The 13294-nt window shown below is 47.4% G+C and overlaps 1 protein-coding gene across 1 annotated transcript in view; it reads right to left on the reverse strand.

Annotated features, from left to right (window-relative positions):
• Window positions 1–13294, reverse strand: part of wdr12 (WD repeat domain 12) — a 43627-nt gene that overhangs the window by 21905 nt on the left and 8428 nt on the right. Inside the window, exons 3-5 of the mRNA XM_072480388.1 lie at window positions 7971–8065; window positions 7691–7797; window positions 6625–6740 (exon numbers count right to left, since the gene is read on the reverse strand). Coding sequence (XP_072336489.1) covers window positions 6625–6740; window positions 7691–7797; window positions 7971–8065 — 318 coding nt within the window. The remainder of the gene's footprint in view (window positions 1–6624; window positions 6741–7690; window positions 7798–7970; window positions 8066–13294) is intronic.

Here is a 13294-nt window from a genome sequence, read left to right on the forward strand (position 1 = left end):
TGCCTCCCCATTCCTAACCCGAAGGCCTTCTTTAGGCGGGTCAACAGGAGCATAACGGGGTTTGTGTGGGCGCGAGGGACTCACAGGGTGAGAAGGGTGTTCCTGGAGCGGAGTAGGGATTGGGGGGGGCTGGCGCTGCCCAACCTGTGGGTACTACTGGGCCGCCAATGCGGTGATGGTGCGCAAGTGGGTGATGGAGGGGGAGGTGGCTGCATGGAAGAGGCTGGAGATGGCGTCTTGTGAGGGTACGAGTCTGGAGGCGCTGGCAACGGCGCCGCTGCCTCCAATGAGGTATACCACGAGCCCGGTGGTGGCGGATACCCTCAAAATCTGGAGGCAATGGAGGCGGCACAGGGGGGAAGTGGGGGCCTCGGTGTGGACCCTGACACGGGGGAACCACCGGTTTGTCCCAGGGAGAATAGATGGAGGGTTTTCGGGGTGGCACAGGGCAGGGATAAGAAGGTTGGAGGACCTGTTTGTGGATGGGAAGTCCGCGAGCCTGGGTGAGCTGGAGGAGAAGTACGGGCTCCCCCCCGGGGAACACCTTTAGGTATCTACAGGTAAGGGTGTTTGCCAGGTGGCAAGTGGTGGAATTCCCGCTGCTGCTGCCACGTACGGTACAGGATAGGGTGCTCTCGGGGGTGTGGGTTGGAGAGGGGAAGATCTCGACAACATACCAGGTGATGCAGGAGGAGGAGGCCTCGGTGGAGGAGCTGAAAGGTAAGTGGGAGGAGGAGTTGGGGGAGGAGATCGAGGAGGGGACGTGGGCAGTATGTAGATAGGCCAACGAGAGGCGAGGCCATATTGGATTTGGTACTGGGTAATGAACCAGGACAGGTGTTAAATTTGGAGGTAGGTGAGCATTTTGGTGATAGTGACCACAATTCGATTACGTTTACTTTAGTGATGGAAAGGGATAGGTATATACCGCAGGGCAATATCTGGGGGAAAAGGCAATTATGATGCGATGAGACAAGACTTAGGATGCATCAGATGACGAGGAAAACTGCAGGGGATGGGCACAATGGAAATGTGGAGCTTGTTCAAGGAACAGCTACTGCGTGTCCTTGATAAGTATGTACCTGTCAGGCAGGAAGTGGTCGAGCAAGGGAACCGTGGTTTACTAAGGCAGTCGAAACACTTGTCAAGAGGAAGGAGGCGGCTTATGTAAAGATGAGACATGAAGGTTCAGTAAGGGCGCTCGAGAGTTACAAGTTAGCTAGGAAGGACCTAAAGAGAGAGCTACGAAGAGCCAGGAGGGGACATGAGAAGTCTTTGGCAGATAGGATCAAGGATAACCCTAAAGCTTTCTATAGATATGTCAGGAATAAAAGAATGACGAGGGTAAGAGTAGGGCCAGTCAAGGACAGTAGTGGGAAGTTGTGCTTGGAGTCCGAGGAGATAGGAGAGGTGCTAAATGAATATTTTCCGTCAGTATTCACACAGAAAAAAGACAATGTTGTCGAGGAGAATACTGAGATTCAGGCTACTAGACTAGAAGGGCTTGAGGTTCACAAGGAGGAGGTGTTAACAAGTCTGGAAAGGGTGAAAATAGATAAGTCCCCTGGGCCGGATGGGATTTATCCTAGGATTCTCTGGGAAGCTAAGGAGGAGATTGCTGAGCCTATGGCTTTGATCTTTAAGTCATCTTTGTCAACAGGAATAGTGCCAGAAGACTGGAGGATAGCAAATGTTGTCCCCTTGTTCAAGAAGGGGAGTAGAGACAACCCCGGTAACTATAGACCAGTGAGCCTTACTTCTGTTGTGGGCAAAATCTTGGAAAGGTTTAAAGACAAAAGAGATAGGGTGTATAATCATCTGGAAAGGAATAATTTGATTAGACATAGTCAACACGGTTTTGCGAAGGGTAGGTCGTGCCTCACAAACCTTATTGAGTTCTTTGAGAAGGTGACCAAACAGGTGGATGAGGGTAAAGCAGTTGATGTGGTGTATATGGATTTCAGTAAAGCATTTGATAAGGTTCCCCACAGTAGGCGCTGCAGAAAATACGGAAGCATGGGATTAAGGGAGATTTAGCAGTTTGGATCAGAAATTGGCTAGCTGGAAGAAGACAAAGGGTGGTGGTTGATGGGAAGTGTTCAGACTGGAGTCCAGTTACTAGTGGTGTACCACAAGGATCTGTTTTGGGGCCACTGCTGTTTGTCATTTTTATAAATGACCTGGAGGAGGGTGTAGAAGGATGGGTGAGTAAATTTGCAGATGACACTAAAGTCGGTGGAGTTGTGGACAGTGCGGAAGGATGCTACAAGTTACAGAGGGACATAGATATGCTGCAGCGCTGGGCTGAGAAGTGGCAAATGGAGTTTAATGCAGAAAAGTGTGAGGTGATTCATTTTGGAAGGAATAACAGGAAGACAGAGTACTAGGCTAATGGTAAGATTCTTGGCAGTGTGGATGAGCAGAGAGATCTCGGTGTCTATGTACATAGATCCCTGAAAGTGGCCACTCAGGTTGAGAGGGTTGTTAAGAAGGCGTACGGTGTGTTAGCTTTTATTGGTAGAGGGATTGAGTTTCGGAGCCATGAGGTCACGTTGCAGCTGTACAAAACTCTGGTGCGGCCGCATTTGGAGTATTGCGTGCAATTCTGGTCGCCGCATTATAGGAAGGATGTGGAAGCATTGGAAAGGGTGCAGAGGAGATTTACCAGAATGTTGCCTGGTATGGAGGGAAAATCTTATGAGGAAAGGCTGAGGGACTATGCTTCAATTAAGTCACCTCTTAACCTTCTTCTCTCTAACGAGGCTGTTAAGAAGGTTAAGAGGTGACTTAATTGAGGCATACAAGATGACCAGAGGATTGGATAGGGTGGACAGTGAGAGCCTTTTTCTCGGATGGTGATGTCTAGCACGAGGGGACATAGCTTTAAATTGAGGGGAGATAGATATAAGACAGATGTCAGAGGTAGGTTCTCTACTCAGAGAGTAGTAAGGGTGTGGAATGCCCTGCCTGCAACAGTAGTGGACTCACCAACACTAAGGGTATTCAAATGGTCATTGGATAGACATATGGACGATAAGGGAATAGTGTAGATGAGCTTTAGAGTGGTTTCACAGGTCGGCGCAACATCGAGGGCCGAAGGGCCTGTACTGCGCTGTAATGTTCTATGTTCTAGATACCCTTGGGAGGGTGAACGCTTTCTCTTCGTGCGCAAGGCTCAGCCTCATACAGTTTAAGGTGCTGCACAGGGCACACATGACCGGGACAAGGATGAGCCGGTTTTTTGGGGGTGAGAACAGGTGCGTTAGGTGCTCAGGGAGGCCAGCAAACCACACCCATATGTTCTGGGCATGCCCAGCGCTGGAGGAATTTTGGAAGGGCGTAGCGAGGACAGTGGAGAGGGTGAAATTTGCATTAAGGGGATCGGTGCAAGGGTTTTTCAGGTGGTGGCAACCGTTCTTGGACTTCCTGGCAGAACGGTAGACAATGGTCAGCAGCAGCAGCAACCCGGGGGGGTTCTATTTTTACTTTTGTTTGTCTATACTGGGGGGTCTGAGGGGGTGTATATATCTGCTATGTGTTAATTCGGGGTGTTAATTTATTATTTATGAATAGGGGGAGGGGGGCACGGGGTTGTTTTGTATTTAACTCTATTCTGTTCCTTTTACATTTTGTTGTTGATATTTTGTGAAAACTTTAATAAAAATTATTTTTAAAAAAGAGTAAGTGTAAAACTAAAACTAAGTAAGCAAAGAAGAAAAGAACATTGCTGTGCCCCAAACCAGCATATCTCAAATCAAATGACCAGAAACAGCAATGGGACCAAGAAACTATCATCGCTTGCAGTAAAATCCCATATGGTTCACTAATGCCCTTTAGGGAAGGCAATCTGCTGTCCTAATCTGGTCTGGTTTACATGCCACTCTAATCCACAGTAATGTGGTTGACTGTTAACTGCCCCCTGAAATGGCATTGCAAATGACTCAGTTCTTGGGCAATTAGGAATGGGCAACAAATTCTGGCCATGCCAACTGTTACGGCACCCTGGGCTGGTGCGCGGTCAATTCCAGTCCCACTTGACCTGGAGTCGCAAAACAATGGAATTAACCAGTAATTCTTGGAAAAAGAAACAAAGTTTTTGGCCGCCCAATAATTACAGTTTGTAAATAATTAGGTTTGTAAATTTAAACACAATTACTTTTCATTTACAATAACAATAACAAAATATGCAGCAAAGACAACTGGTTAACTATCAATAATTCCTAATCCCCACTTTAACTTGCCCCCCCCGCCCCACCCTCTACACACACAAGTCAGACAAGCACAGGTGGGAGGAGAGGGGTGAAAACCATAAGTAAAAATGGCATGGTGGCACAGTGGTTAGCACCGCTGCCCCACAGCACCAGCGACCCAGTAACCTTGGTCGACTGTTTGTGGAATCTACACATTCTCCACGTGGCTTTCCTCCAGGCACTTCGGTTTCCTCTAACAATCCAAAGATGTGCAGGTTAGGTGGATTGGCCACGTGTTATGGTTGAGAGAAAGAGCGAGAGTGACAGGCACACAGACAGACAAAGGCAGGTCCTTCCTGGAGTTTTCAGGGTCTCTGAAAATCATTCCACTCAAGTAGGACCCATTCACCACTGTTACCTGGCAGAATACAGCCTTTTGAGCAATTCATTGGCCACCGGCTAATCAAGTGAACAGAGCACCCCCACTTCCGCCCCCCCCAAATCTCCCGGGTGCCAAAAAGTCTGGTACTTGTTGTCCAAGGTTAACAGTACTATATACTATGTTACAACTTCTTCAATTCCTCCTTCCTTCTGCTGCTTGACTTAATAAATGTACATTAAGCTTCCATGGATCAAAATAACAGAGGGAAATAAGGGAAACTAGAAAGGACTCTTACACAGCATTGCCTACATCCCATTAAAGAATTTTAAAACTATTCTATGAAACAAAGCAAAGTGACCCCAAAGAAAATATCCTCAAAGAAAACGACATAAAAGTTTCCCTAGAGCTCTTAGGGCGTAAATTTCATCTTTGGCACGGTTAATTTGATTTGGCACCAGCTGTAGGGGATACTTCTTGCAACCAGTAGTAGTGTTGTCATCAAGTAGGCTTAATAGCCAATCACATTGAAGGATGCCCACAGACAGAACATCAGAAAGAAACAAGTAGGTTTTTATCATTCATGTTTTCTAGAAAGCGAAATAAAGATCAAGACATATGGGATAACAGTACAATCTGAAATATCATAAACTTAAAAATATAGATTTTAAAAGGCTATGAAATTTGTAGCATGGAATGGAAAAAAAAATTACATTTCATAAACATAATATTCGTTTTTTAGTGCCAGAGATGTCATTTAAAAGTAATTTTGACTGACCTTGCTGTAAATCATCCATGATGTGGAGATGCTGGCGTTGGACTGGGGTGAGCACAGTAAGAAGTCTTACAACACCAGGTTAAAGTCCAACAGGTTTGTTTCAAACACGTGTTTGAAACAAACCTGTTGGACTTTAACCTGGTGTTGTAAGACTTCTCACTGTAATCCAGTGACACCTAACACGGCATAATCTTTTCAATGGTTTTTACAGCAAGAATAGCAGTATAGAAAGTGGAAGATAGCTTCAATTCAGTGATTTCTAATTGACTTATATCGGCAAATACATTAACAGTGCACCCTGTGGAGGAGCTGGTAATCACTGACAGCAACTTCTGAATTTCTGTATTTAATTGCTCGCCTGGGGATGCAGTTGTCAGTTTTACAAAGTAGGGAAATGATCACTGTTCATTATCACTATTATTAAAACCACAAAATGTGGGCATAATGAGGTCAAGACAACAGAAATGTCTTTGGGAATGAAACTCAAATGAGTAGATTCAGCACATTCATGTTCCAAATAACAACTATTATAAGATGTATTCTATTACTCTCCTAATTTTCGATGTACATTAAGTAAGGAACTCAAAACTTGTGTGAACATCCCAGACCCTAAACTCAAACATTTACGAAGAAACCTCAAAAATTCTACTTTGTTTTTAAAAATCAGGGGAACCAGAGTAGCTGATGCAATGGTATGAGAAATCTAATGCAAAGGCAATATTATACATTTGATAGATAATATCACAAACCATGCATTTAATGATAGCCACTCAGATGAAGTTCAAAATTAGACCATTACACAATTAAACGTTATACAAATCAGACAGACTTAATAGAACGATCTTTACTAACCAACAACCGGCAGTGCATTCAAACATGCAATCAGTTTACACCTTCATCTGTGCTGCACGGTCTTTTACTGCCACAAGAGACTCCCAGTGAGCTACACAATACTGTAAAACGTCCTCGAATAGCATAAAATACATAATCTTGCAATTTACTGAATGATTACAACAGATATGAAATGAAATGAAAATCGCTCATTGTCACGAGTAGGCTTCAATGAAGTTACTGTGAAAAGCCCCTAGTCGCCACATTCCGGCGCCTGTTCGGGGAGGCTGGTACCGGAATTGAACCATGCTGCTGGCCTGCCTTGGTCTGCTTTAAAAGCCAGCGATTTAGCCCAGTGATACAAGAACATTTGCAGATCCAGATTCTTTAAAAATAGACCCCATTAGGCTATAGTTATTTTAACTTAAGACTATCAAGAGATTCACCTTTCCTGATCCACGCTATATCTTTGACTACTTCAGTGTGTCCGGAAAGAGCCATGAGTGGTCGGCCATCTAAAGTCCAAATATGAGCAATTTTGTCATACGATCCTGTGAGAATCCTGAAAGAACATAAAATAACCACAGTAAGTGTTGAATTTATTAAAAGCTAGACATGAGCTGATGAAAGGACACCATTTCCAAACAGCAGTGCTTGACAAATTTATAAGAGCAGAGTACCACAGATGCTGGGAGTCTAAAATAACTGAAAATGCTGGAAATGGCCAGCAGATCCGGCAGTCTCTGGGAGAGAGAAAACAGAGTTAACATTTCAAAATGAACAAAGGTGTCACTAACCTGAAGCATTAACTCTGTTTTCCACAGGTGCTGCCATGCCAGCTGAGTATTTACAGCATTTTCTGCTTTTATTGTGCTTGATAAACCTATTTGCTTGAAAATATACCACTCAATGTTGAATGGTGTTGGCAGGTATTGATACTTTACTTGGTCATATTAATGCAAACAATACAGGTCACTTCTCTCATCCTACTCTCATCTTAAAGATCTCCATAAATGCAGTACTCTTTTAAGGAACTGAGTCCAGGATTAGTTTCTAGAGTGCAGCCAGGTAAGAACAGAAAAAGGAGGAAGGCAAAAGATGAAGAATCATCACCAATCCAAAAACATCTGTATCAACACCGGATAATTTGCAACTGATGGGATTCAGCCTAAGTGGCACAATCTAGCAGTACTACTGAAAAAGGTGAGTTTCCCCACTGTCGCTGTCATACAAGTCTGTTATGTTAGGTGCTATGGATCAGTTAGATCAGAGACCATTCATTGTTCGAACCAGACTGAACCCCAGTAGAAACATTAAAAGGTTTGAAAAAGGAAATGATAAATAACCAAGCTGCTCTGCAAAGTTTTAAGCCCTAATGGCAAATGAGCTATCACTGACCCTCACTATTACCAAAAATGCTGTTTATATTTTCAGCAACAGACTTTCCAAACCAATTTCCCACTATTTTCAGGTGTCCCAGCACAAAATGGCTTTGATCAATACCGTTCTTACCATTCTCCCTGTGCCTCCACTGCACTGACCCAATCATCATGGAACAAGCACTCTTCTGGCTGAGGGGCACTGTATCTTTCCACATATTCAATCTCAACCACCTCTTCCTAGTATGGGACAAAAAGATTACATTAATGCTCTTTCTTCAATTTGGTCACTAACCAACTACATTTCTTGCTGCTGCTTCCAGAAAAACATTATATGCTGTATTCTCCTAGACCGGGTGATAGGGAGCTCTGCATTAATGAATTTTCACGAAAGTCGGTTTGTGGTGACTTACCGTTGAAATGTTTTCCACTTCCATGTGCTTACCCAGTGCTAGCCGTAGGAACTGGTCCTTAATAAGGAAATCAAAGTCTGTATGCTTGTGATTAGCTGCAAGAAAGAAACCTGACATCAGGTGCTTCACATATAAAACAAAGAACAAACATACATAGCACCACCCCTCCCCCCCCCCCCCCCCCCCCCAACAGCCACCCACCCCCCTAAACAAGCCACCCAGACTTCTGATCATAATCTACAAATCTTCCTGAGCCCTGAGTTCAAATAGACAATCATACTCAAAGTACTAAGGCCTGAAGACCATGATAAATGCTGGAAATGTGAACATCTTCCACATATTACTTTTGTCACATAGTGAATTGATTGTGGCAAGATACAGCGTAAAGCTCCCTTTACACAATGTTAACATTAAAAGGGCACCCCATACTGGACCAATACCAGTCTTTTGCATTTTCCACACAATCCATCCTTGCCATCTCAGTCAAATGGCAGTCTGGGCAGTATTGTGCTATGGATTCAAACCCAGGATTCTCAGCACAAGGACCCACATATGGCATTGAAAAATGTTTTGAATCATAATCTGGTTTATCATAACAAGTGCCGGCTGGCACATATAAATTGGATCAATTGAAGTTCCGGGTGCGGCGATGACCAGCTGAGTCGCACGTTTCGGCAGCTCCCGGTGGAACGGACTTTTGGGCTCTTGATAGGAGCCCCAACGGCAATTGTAACGGCTAAAAACACCGTGCGGTAAACCAGAAGGGAATTCCCCCTGGACACGGATGGAAAAAGGAGAGGAAAGTGGCCGGATTGCAGCAGATCCTTTGGAACAGCGGCAAGGAAGGCAAGCAAAAACCAAGATGGCGTCGGAAGGTGGCAGTTTCACATGGGGCCCTGAACAACAAGAGTTCTTGAAATGCTGCGTGGAAGAGATAAAAAAGGAAATGAAGAAAGAGCTGTTGGCCCCGATACTACAGGCGATCGAAGGGCTAAAGGAGGAACAAAAGACCCAGGAGCGGGAGCTTCGGGTCGTGAAGGCGAAGGCAGCCGAGAATGAGGACGATATACAGGGCCTGGTGGTGAAGACGGAGATACAGGAGGCACATCAGAAACGATGTGTGGAGAGGCTGGAGGCACTGGAGAACAACGCAAGGAGGAACAACCTGAGGATTCTTGGTCTTCCTGAAGGTGTGGAGGGTGCGGACGTCGGGGCATATGTGAGCACGATGCTGCACTCGTTAATGGGAGCGGAGGCCCCGGCGGGTCCGTTGGAGGTGGAGGGAGCATACCGAGTTATGGCGCGAGGACCGAGAGCAGGAGAAACTCCCAGAGCCATAGTGGTAAGATTCCTCCGTTTTAAGGATAGTGAAATGGTCCTTAGATGGGCGAAGAAAACCCGGAGCAGTAAATGGGAGAACGCGGTGATCCGCGTTTATCAAGACTGGAGTGCGGAGGTGGCGAGAAGGAGGGCGAGCTTTAATCGGGCCAAGGCGGTGCTTCATAAAAAGAAGATAAAATTTGGAATGCTGCAACCGGCAAGACTGTGGGTCACATATCAAGGGAGGCACCACTACTTTGAGACGGCGGATGAAGCGTGGACTTTTATTGTAGAAGAAAAACTGGAATGAGTGGATTATTAAAAAGAACGTTTGGACAAAGTGGTGGGGCGAATGTGGGGGGCGAAGAGGGGTTTTATGTTCTAATCCTGCGGTGTGGTAACTTTTCTCTCTCCCACAGGGGGTGATGGGGGGAGGTGGGGAGGGAGAGGAGATGGGGCGTTGGCCATGGGGGGCGGGGCCAAGGGAGAAGCGCGGGCTTGGCTCCCGCGCTATGATAATTATGGCGGGAATAGAGAAGCAGGAAGGAGGGGGCGTCGCACGGTGCGAGCCGTGGTCACGGGGGGAAGCCGAGGTCAGCCAGAGTTTGCTGACTTCTGGGAGCAACATGGGGGGAGTAATTACGCTAGCGGGGGGTCTAGCGGGGGGGGGTGGAAGGGGGGAATTACTGGGTTGCTGCTGCTGGGGAAAGGAGGGAGCGGGTACGGGAGAAGATGGGCGGGGGGCACCGCCTGGGGGAGATACAGCTGCGTGGGAACTGGGTGAGAAGCTGGAAAAAGATGATGGCTAATCGGCAAGGGGGGGGGGGTGGGAAGCCCCCCCAACTCGGCTGATCACGTGGAACGTGAGAGGGCTGAACGGGCCGATAAAGAGGGCACGGGTACTCGCACACCTTAAGAATCTTAAAGCAGATGTGGTTATGTTACAGGAAACGCACCTGAAACTGATAGACCAGGTTAGGCTGCGCAAAGGATGGGTGGGGCAGGTGTTCCATTCGGGGCTAGATGCGAAAAACAGGGGGGTGGCTATATTAGTGGGGAAGCGGGTAATGTTCGAGGCAAAGACTATAGTGGCGGATAACGGGGGCAGATACGTGATGGTTAGTGGCAAACTACAGGGAGAGACGGTGGTTTTGGTAAACGTGTATGCCCCGAACTGGGATGATGCCAATTTTATGAGGCGGATGCTAGGACGCATTCCGGACCTAGAGACGGGAAAGCTGATAATGGGGGGAGACTTTAACACGGTGTTGGAACCAGGGCTGGATAGGTCGAAGTCCAGGACTGGAAGGAGGCCGGCAGCAGCCAAGGTGCTTAAAGATTTTATGGAGCAGATGGGAGGGGTAGACCCGTGGAGATTCAGTAGACCTAGGAGTAAGGAGTTCTCGTTTTTCTCCTATGTTCATAAAGTCTACTCGCGCATAGACTTTTTTGTGCTGGGTAGGGCATTGATCCCGAAGGTGAGGGGAACGGAGTATACAGCTATAGCCATTTCGGATCACGCCCCACACTGGGTGGACTTGGAGATAGGGGAGGAAACAGGAGGGCGCCCACCCTGGAGAATGGACATGGGACTAATGGCGGATGAGGGGGTGTGTCTAAGGGTGAGGGGATGTATTGAAAAGTACTTGGAACTCAATGACAATGGGGAGGTCCAGGTGGGAGTGGTCTGGGAGGCGTTGAAGGCGGTGGTTAGGGGGGAGCTGATATCAATAAGGGCACATAAAGGGAAGCAGGAGAGTAAGGAACGGGAGCGGTTGCTGCAAGAACTTTTGAGAGTGGACAGACAATATGCGGAAGCACCGGAGGAGGGATTGTACAGGGAAAGGCAAAGGCTGCATGTGGAATTTGACTTGCTGACTACAGGCACTGCAGAGGCACAATGGAGGAAGGCACAGGGTGTACAGTATGAATATGGGGAGAAGGCAAGCAGGTTGCTGGCACACCAATTGAGGAAAAGGGGAGCAGCGAGGGAAATAGGGGGAGTGAGGGACGAGGAAGGAGAGACGGAGCGGGGAGCGGAGAGAGTGAATGAAGTGTTTAAGACATTTTATAAAAAATTATATGAAGCTCAACCCCCGGATGGGAGGGAGAGAATGATGGACTTTTTGGATCGGCTGGAAATTCCCAAGGTGAAAGAGCAGGAAAGGGTGGGACTGGGAGCACAGATCGAGGTAGAAGAAGTGGTGAAAGGTATTAGGAGCATGCAGACGGGAAAGGCCCCGGGACCGGACGGATTCCCAGTCGAATTCTATAGAAAATATTTGGACTTGCTCGCCCCGGTACTGACGAGGACCTTTAATGAGGCAAAGGAAAGGGGACAACTGCCCCCGACTATGTCTGAAGCAACGATATCGCTTCTCTTAAAGAAGGAAAAGGACCCGCTACAATGCGGGTCCTACAGACCAATTTCCCTCCTAAATGTGGATGCCAAGGTCCTGGCCAAGGTAATGGCAATGAGAATAGAGGAATGTGTCCCGGGGGTGGTCCACGAGGACCAAACTGGGTTTGTGAAGGGGAGACAGCTGAACACGAATATACGGAGGTTGTTAGGGGTAATGATGATGGCCCCACCAGAGGGAGAAACAGCGATAGTAGTGGCGATGGATGCCGAGAAAGCATTTGATAGAGTGGAATGGGATTATTTGTGGGAGGTGTTGAGGAGATTTGGTTTTGGAGAGGGGTATGTTAGATGGGTGCAGCTATTGTGTAGGGCCCCAGTGGCGAGCGTGGTCACGAATGGACGGGGATCGGCATATTTTCGGCTCCATAGAGGGACAAGGCAGGGATGCCCTCTGTCCCCATTATTGTTTGCACTGGCGATTGAGCCCCTGGCGATAGCGTTGAGGGGTTCCAAGAAGTGGAGGGGAGTACTAAGGGGAGAAGAACACCGGGTATCTTTGTATGCGGACGATTTGCTACTATATGTGGCGGATCCGGCGGAGGGGATGCCAGAAATAATGCGGATACTTGGGGAGTTTGGGGATTTTTCAGGGTATAAATTAAACATGGGGAAGAGTGAGTTGTTTGTGGTGCATCCAGGGGAGCAGAGTAGAGAAATAGAGGACCTACCGTTGAGGAAGGTAACAAGAGACTTTCGTTACCTGGGGATCCAGATAGCTAAGAATTGGGGCACATTGCACAGGTTAAATTTAACGCGGTTGGTGGAACAGATGGAGGAAGATTTCAAGAGATGGGATATGGTAGCCCTGTCAATGGCAGGGAGGGTGCAGGCGGTTAAGATGGTGGTCCTCCCGAGATTCCTCTTTGTGTTTCAATGCCTCCCGGTGGTGATCACGAAGGCTTTTTTTAAAAGGATTGAAAAGAGCATCATGGGTTTTGTTTGGGCCGGGAAGACCCCGAGAGTGAGGAAGGGATTCTTACAGCGTAGCAGGGATAGGGGGGTGCTGGCACTACCGAGCCTAAGTGAGTACTATTGGGCCGCTAATATTTCAATGGTGAGTAAGTGGATGGGAGAGGAGGAGGGAGCGGCGTGGAAGAGATTAGAGAGGGCGTCCTGTAGGGGGACTAGCCTGCAGGCTATGGTGACAGCCCCATTGCCGTTCTCACCGAGGAACTACACCACAAGCCCGGTGGTGGTAGCTACACTGAAGATTTGGGGACAGTGGAGACGGCATAGGGGAAAGATTGGAGCCTTGGGGGGGTCCCCGATAAGAAACAACCATAGGTTTGCCCCGGGGGGAATGGATGGGGGATATGGAATGTGGCAAAGAGCAGGAATAACGCAACTGAAAGATCTATTTGTGGATGGGAAGTTCGCGAGTCTGGGAGCGCTGACCGAGAAATATGGGTTGCCCCAAGGGAATGCATTCAGGTATATGCAACTGAGGGCTTTTGCGAGGCAACAGGTGAGGGAATTTCCGCAGCTCCCGACACAAGAGGTGCAGGACAGAGTGATCTCAAAGACATGGGTGGGGGATGGTAAGGTGTCAGATATATATAGGGAAATGAGGGACGAAGGGGAG

This window comes from Scyliorhinus torazame, chromosome 2, assembly GCF_047496885.1.
Source record: "Scyliorhinus torazame isolate Kashiwa2021f chromosome 2, sScyTor2.1, whole genome shotgun sequence".
Taxonomy (NCBI): domain Eukaryota; kingdom Metazoa; phylum Chordata; class Chondrichthyes; order Carcharhiniformes; family Scyliorhinidae; genus Scyliorhinus; species Scyliorhinus torazame.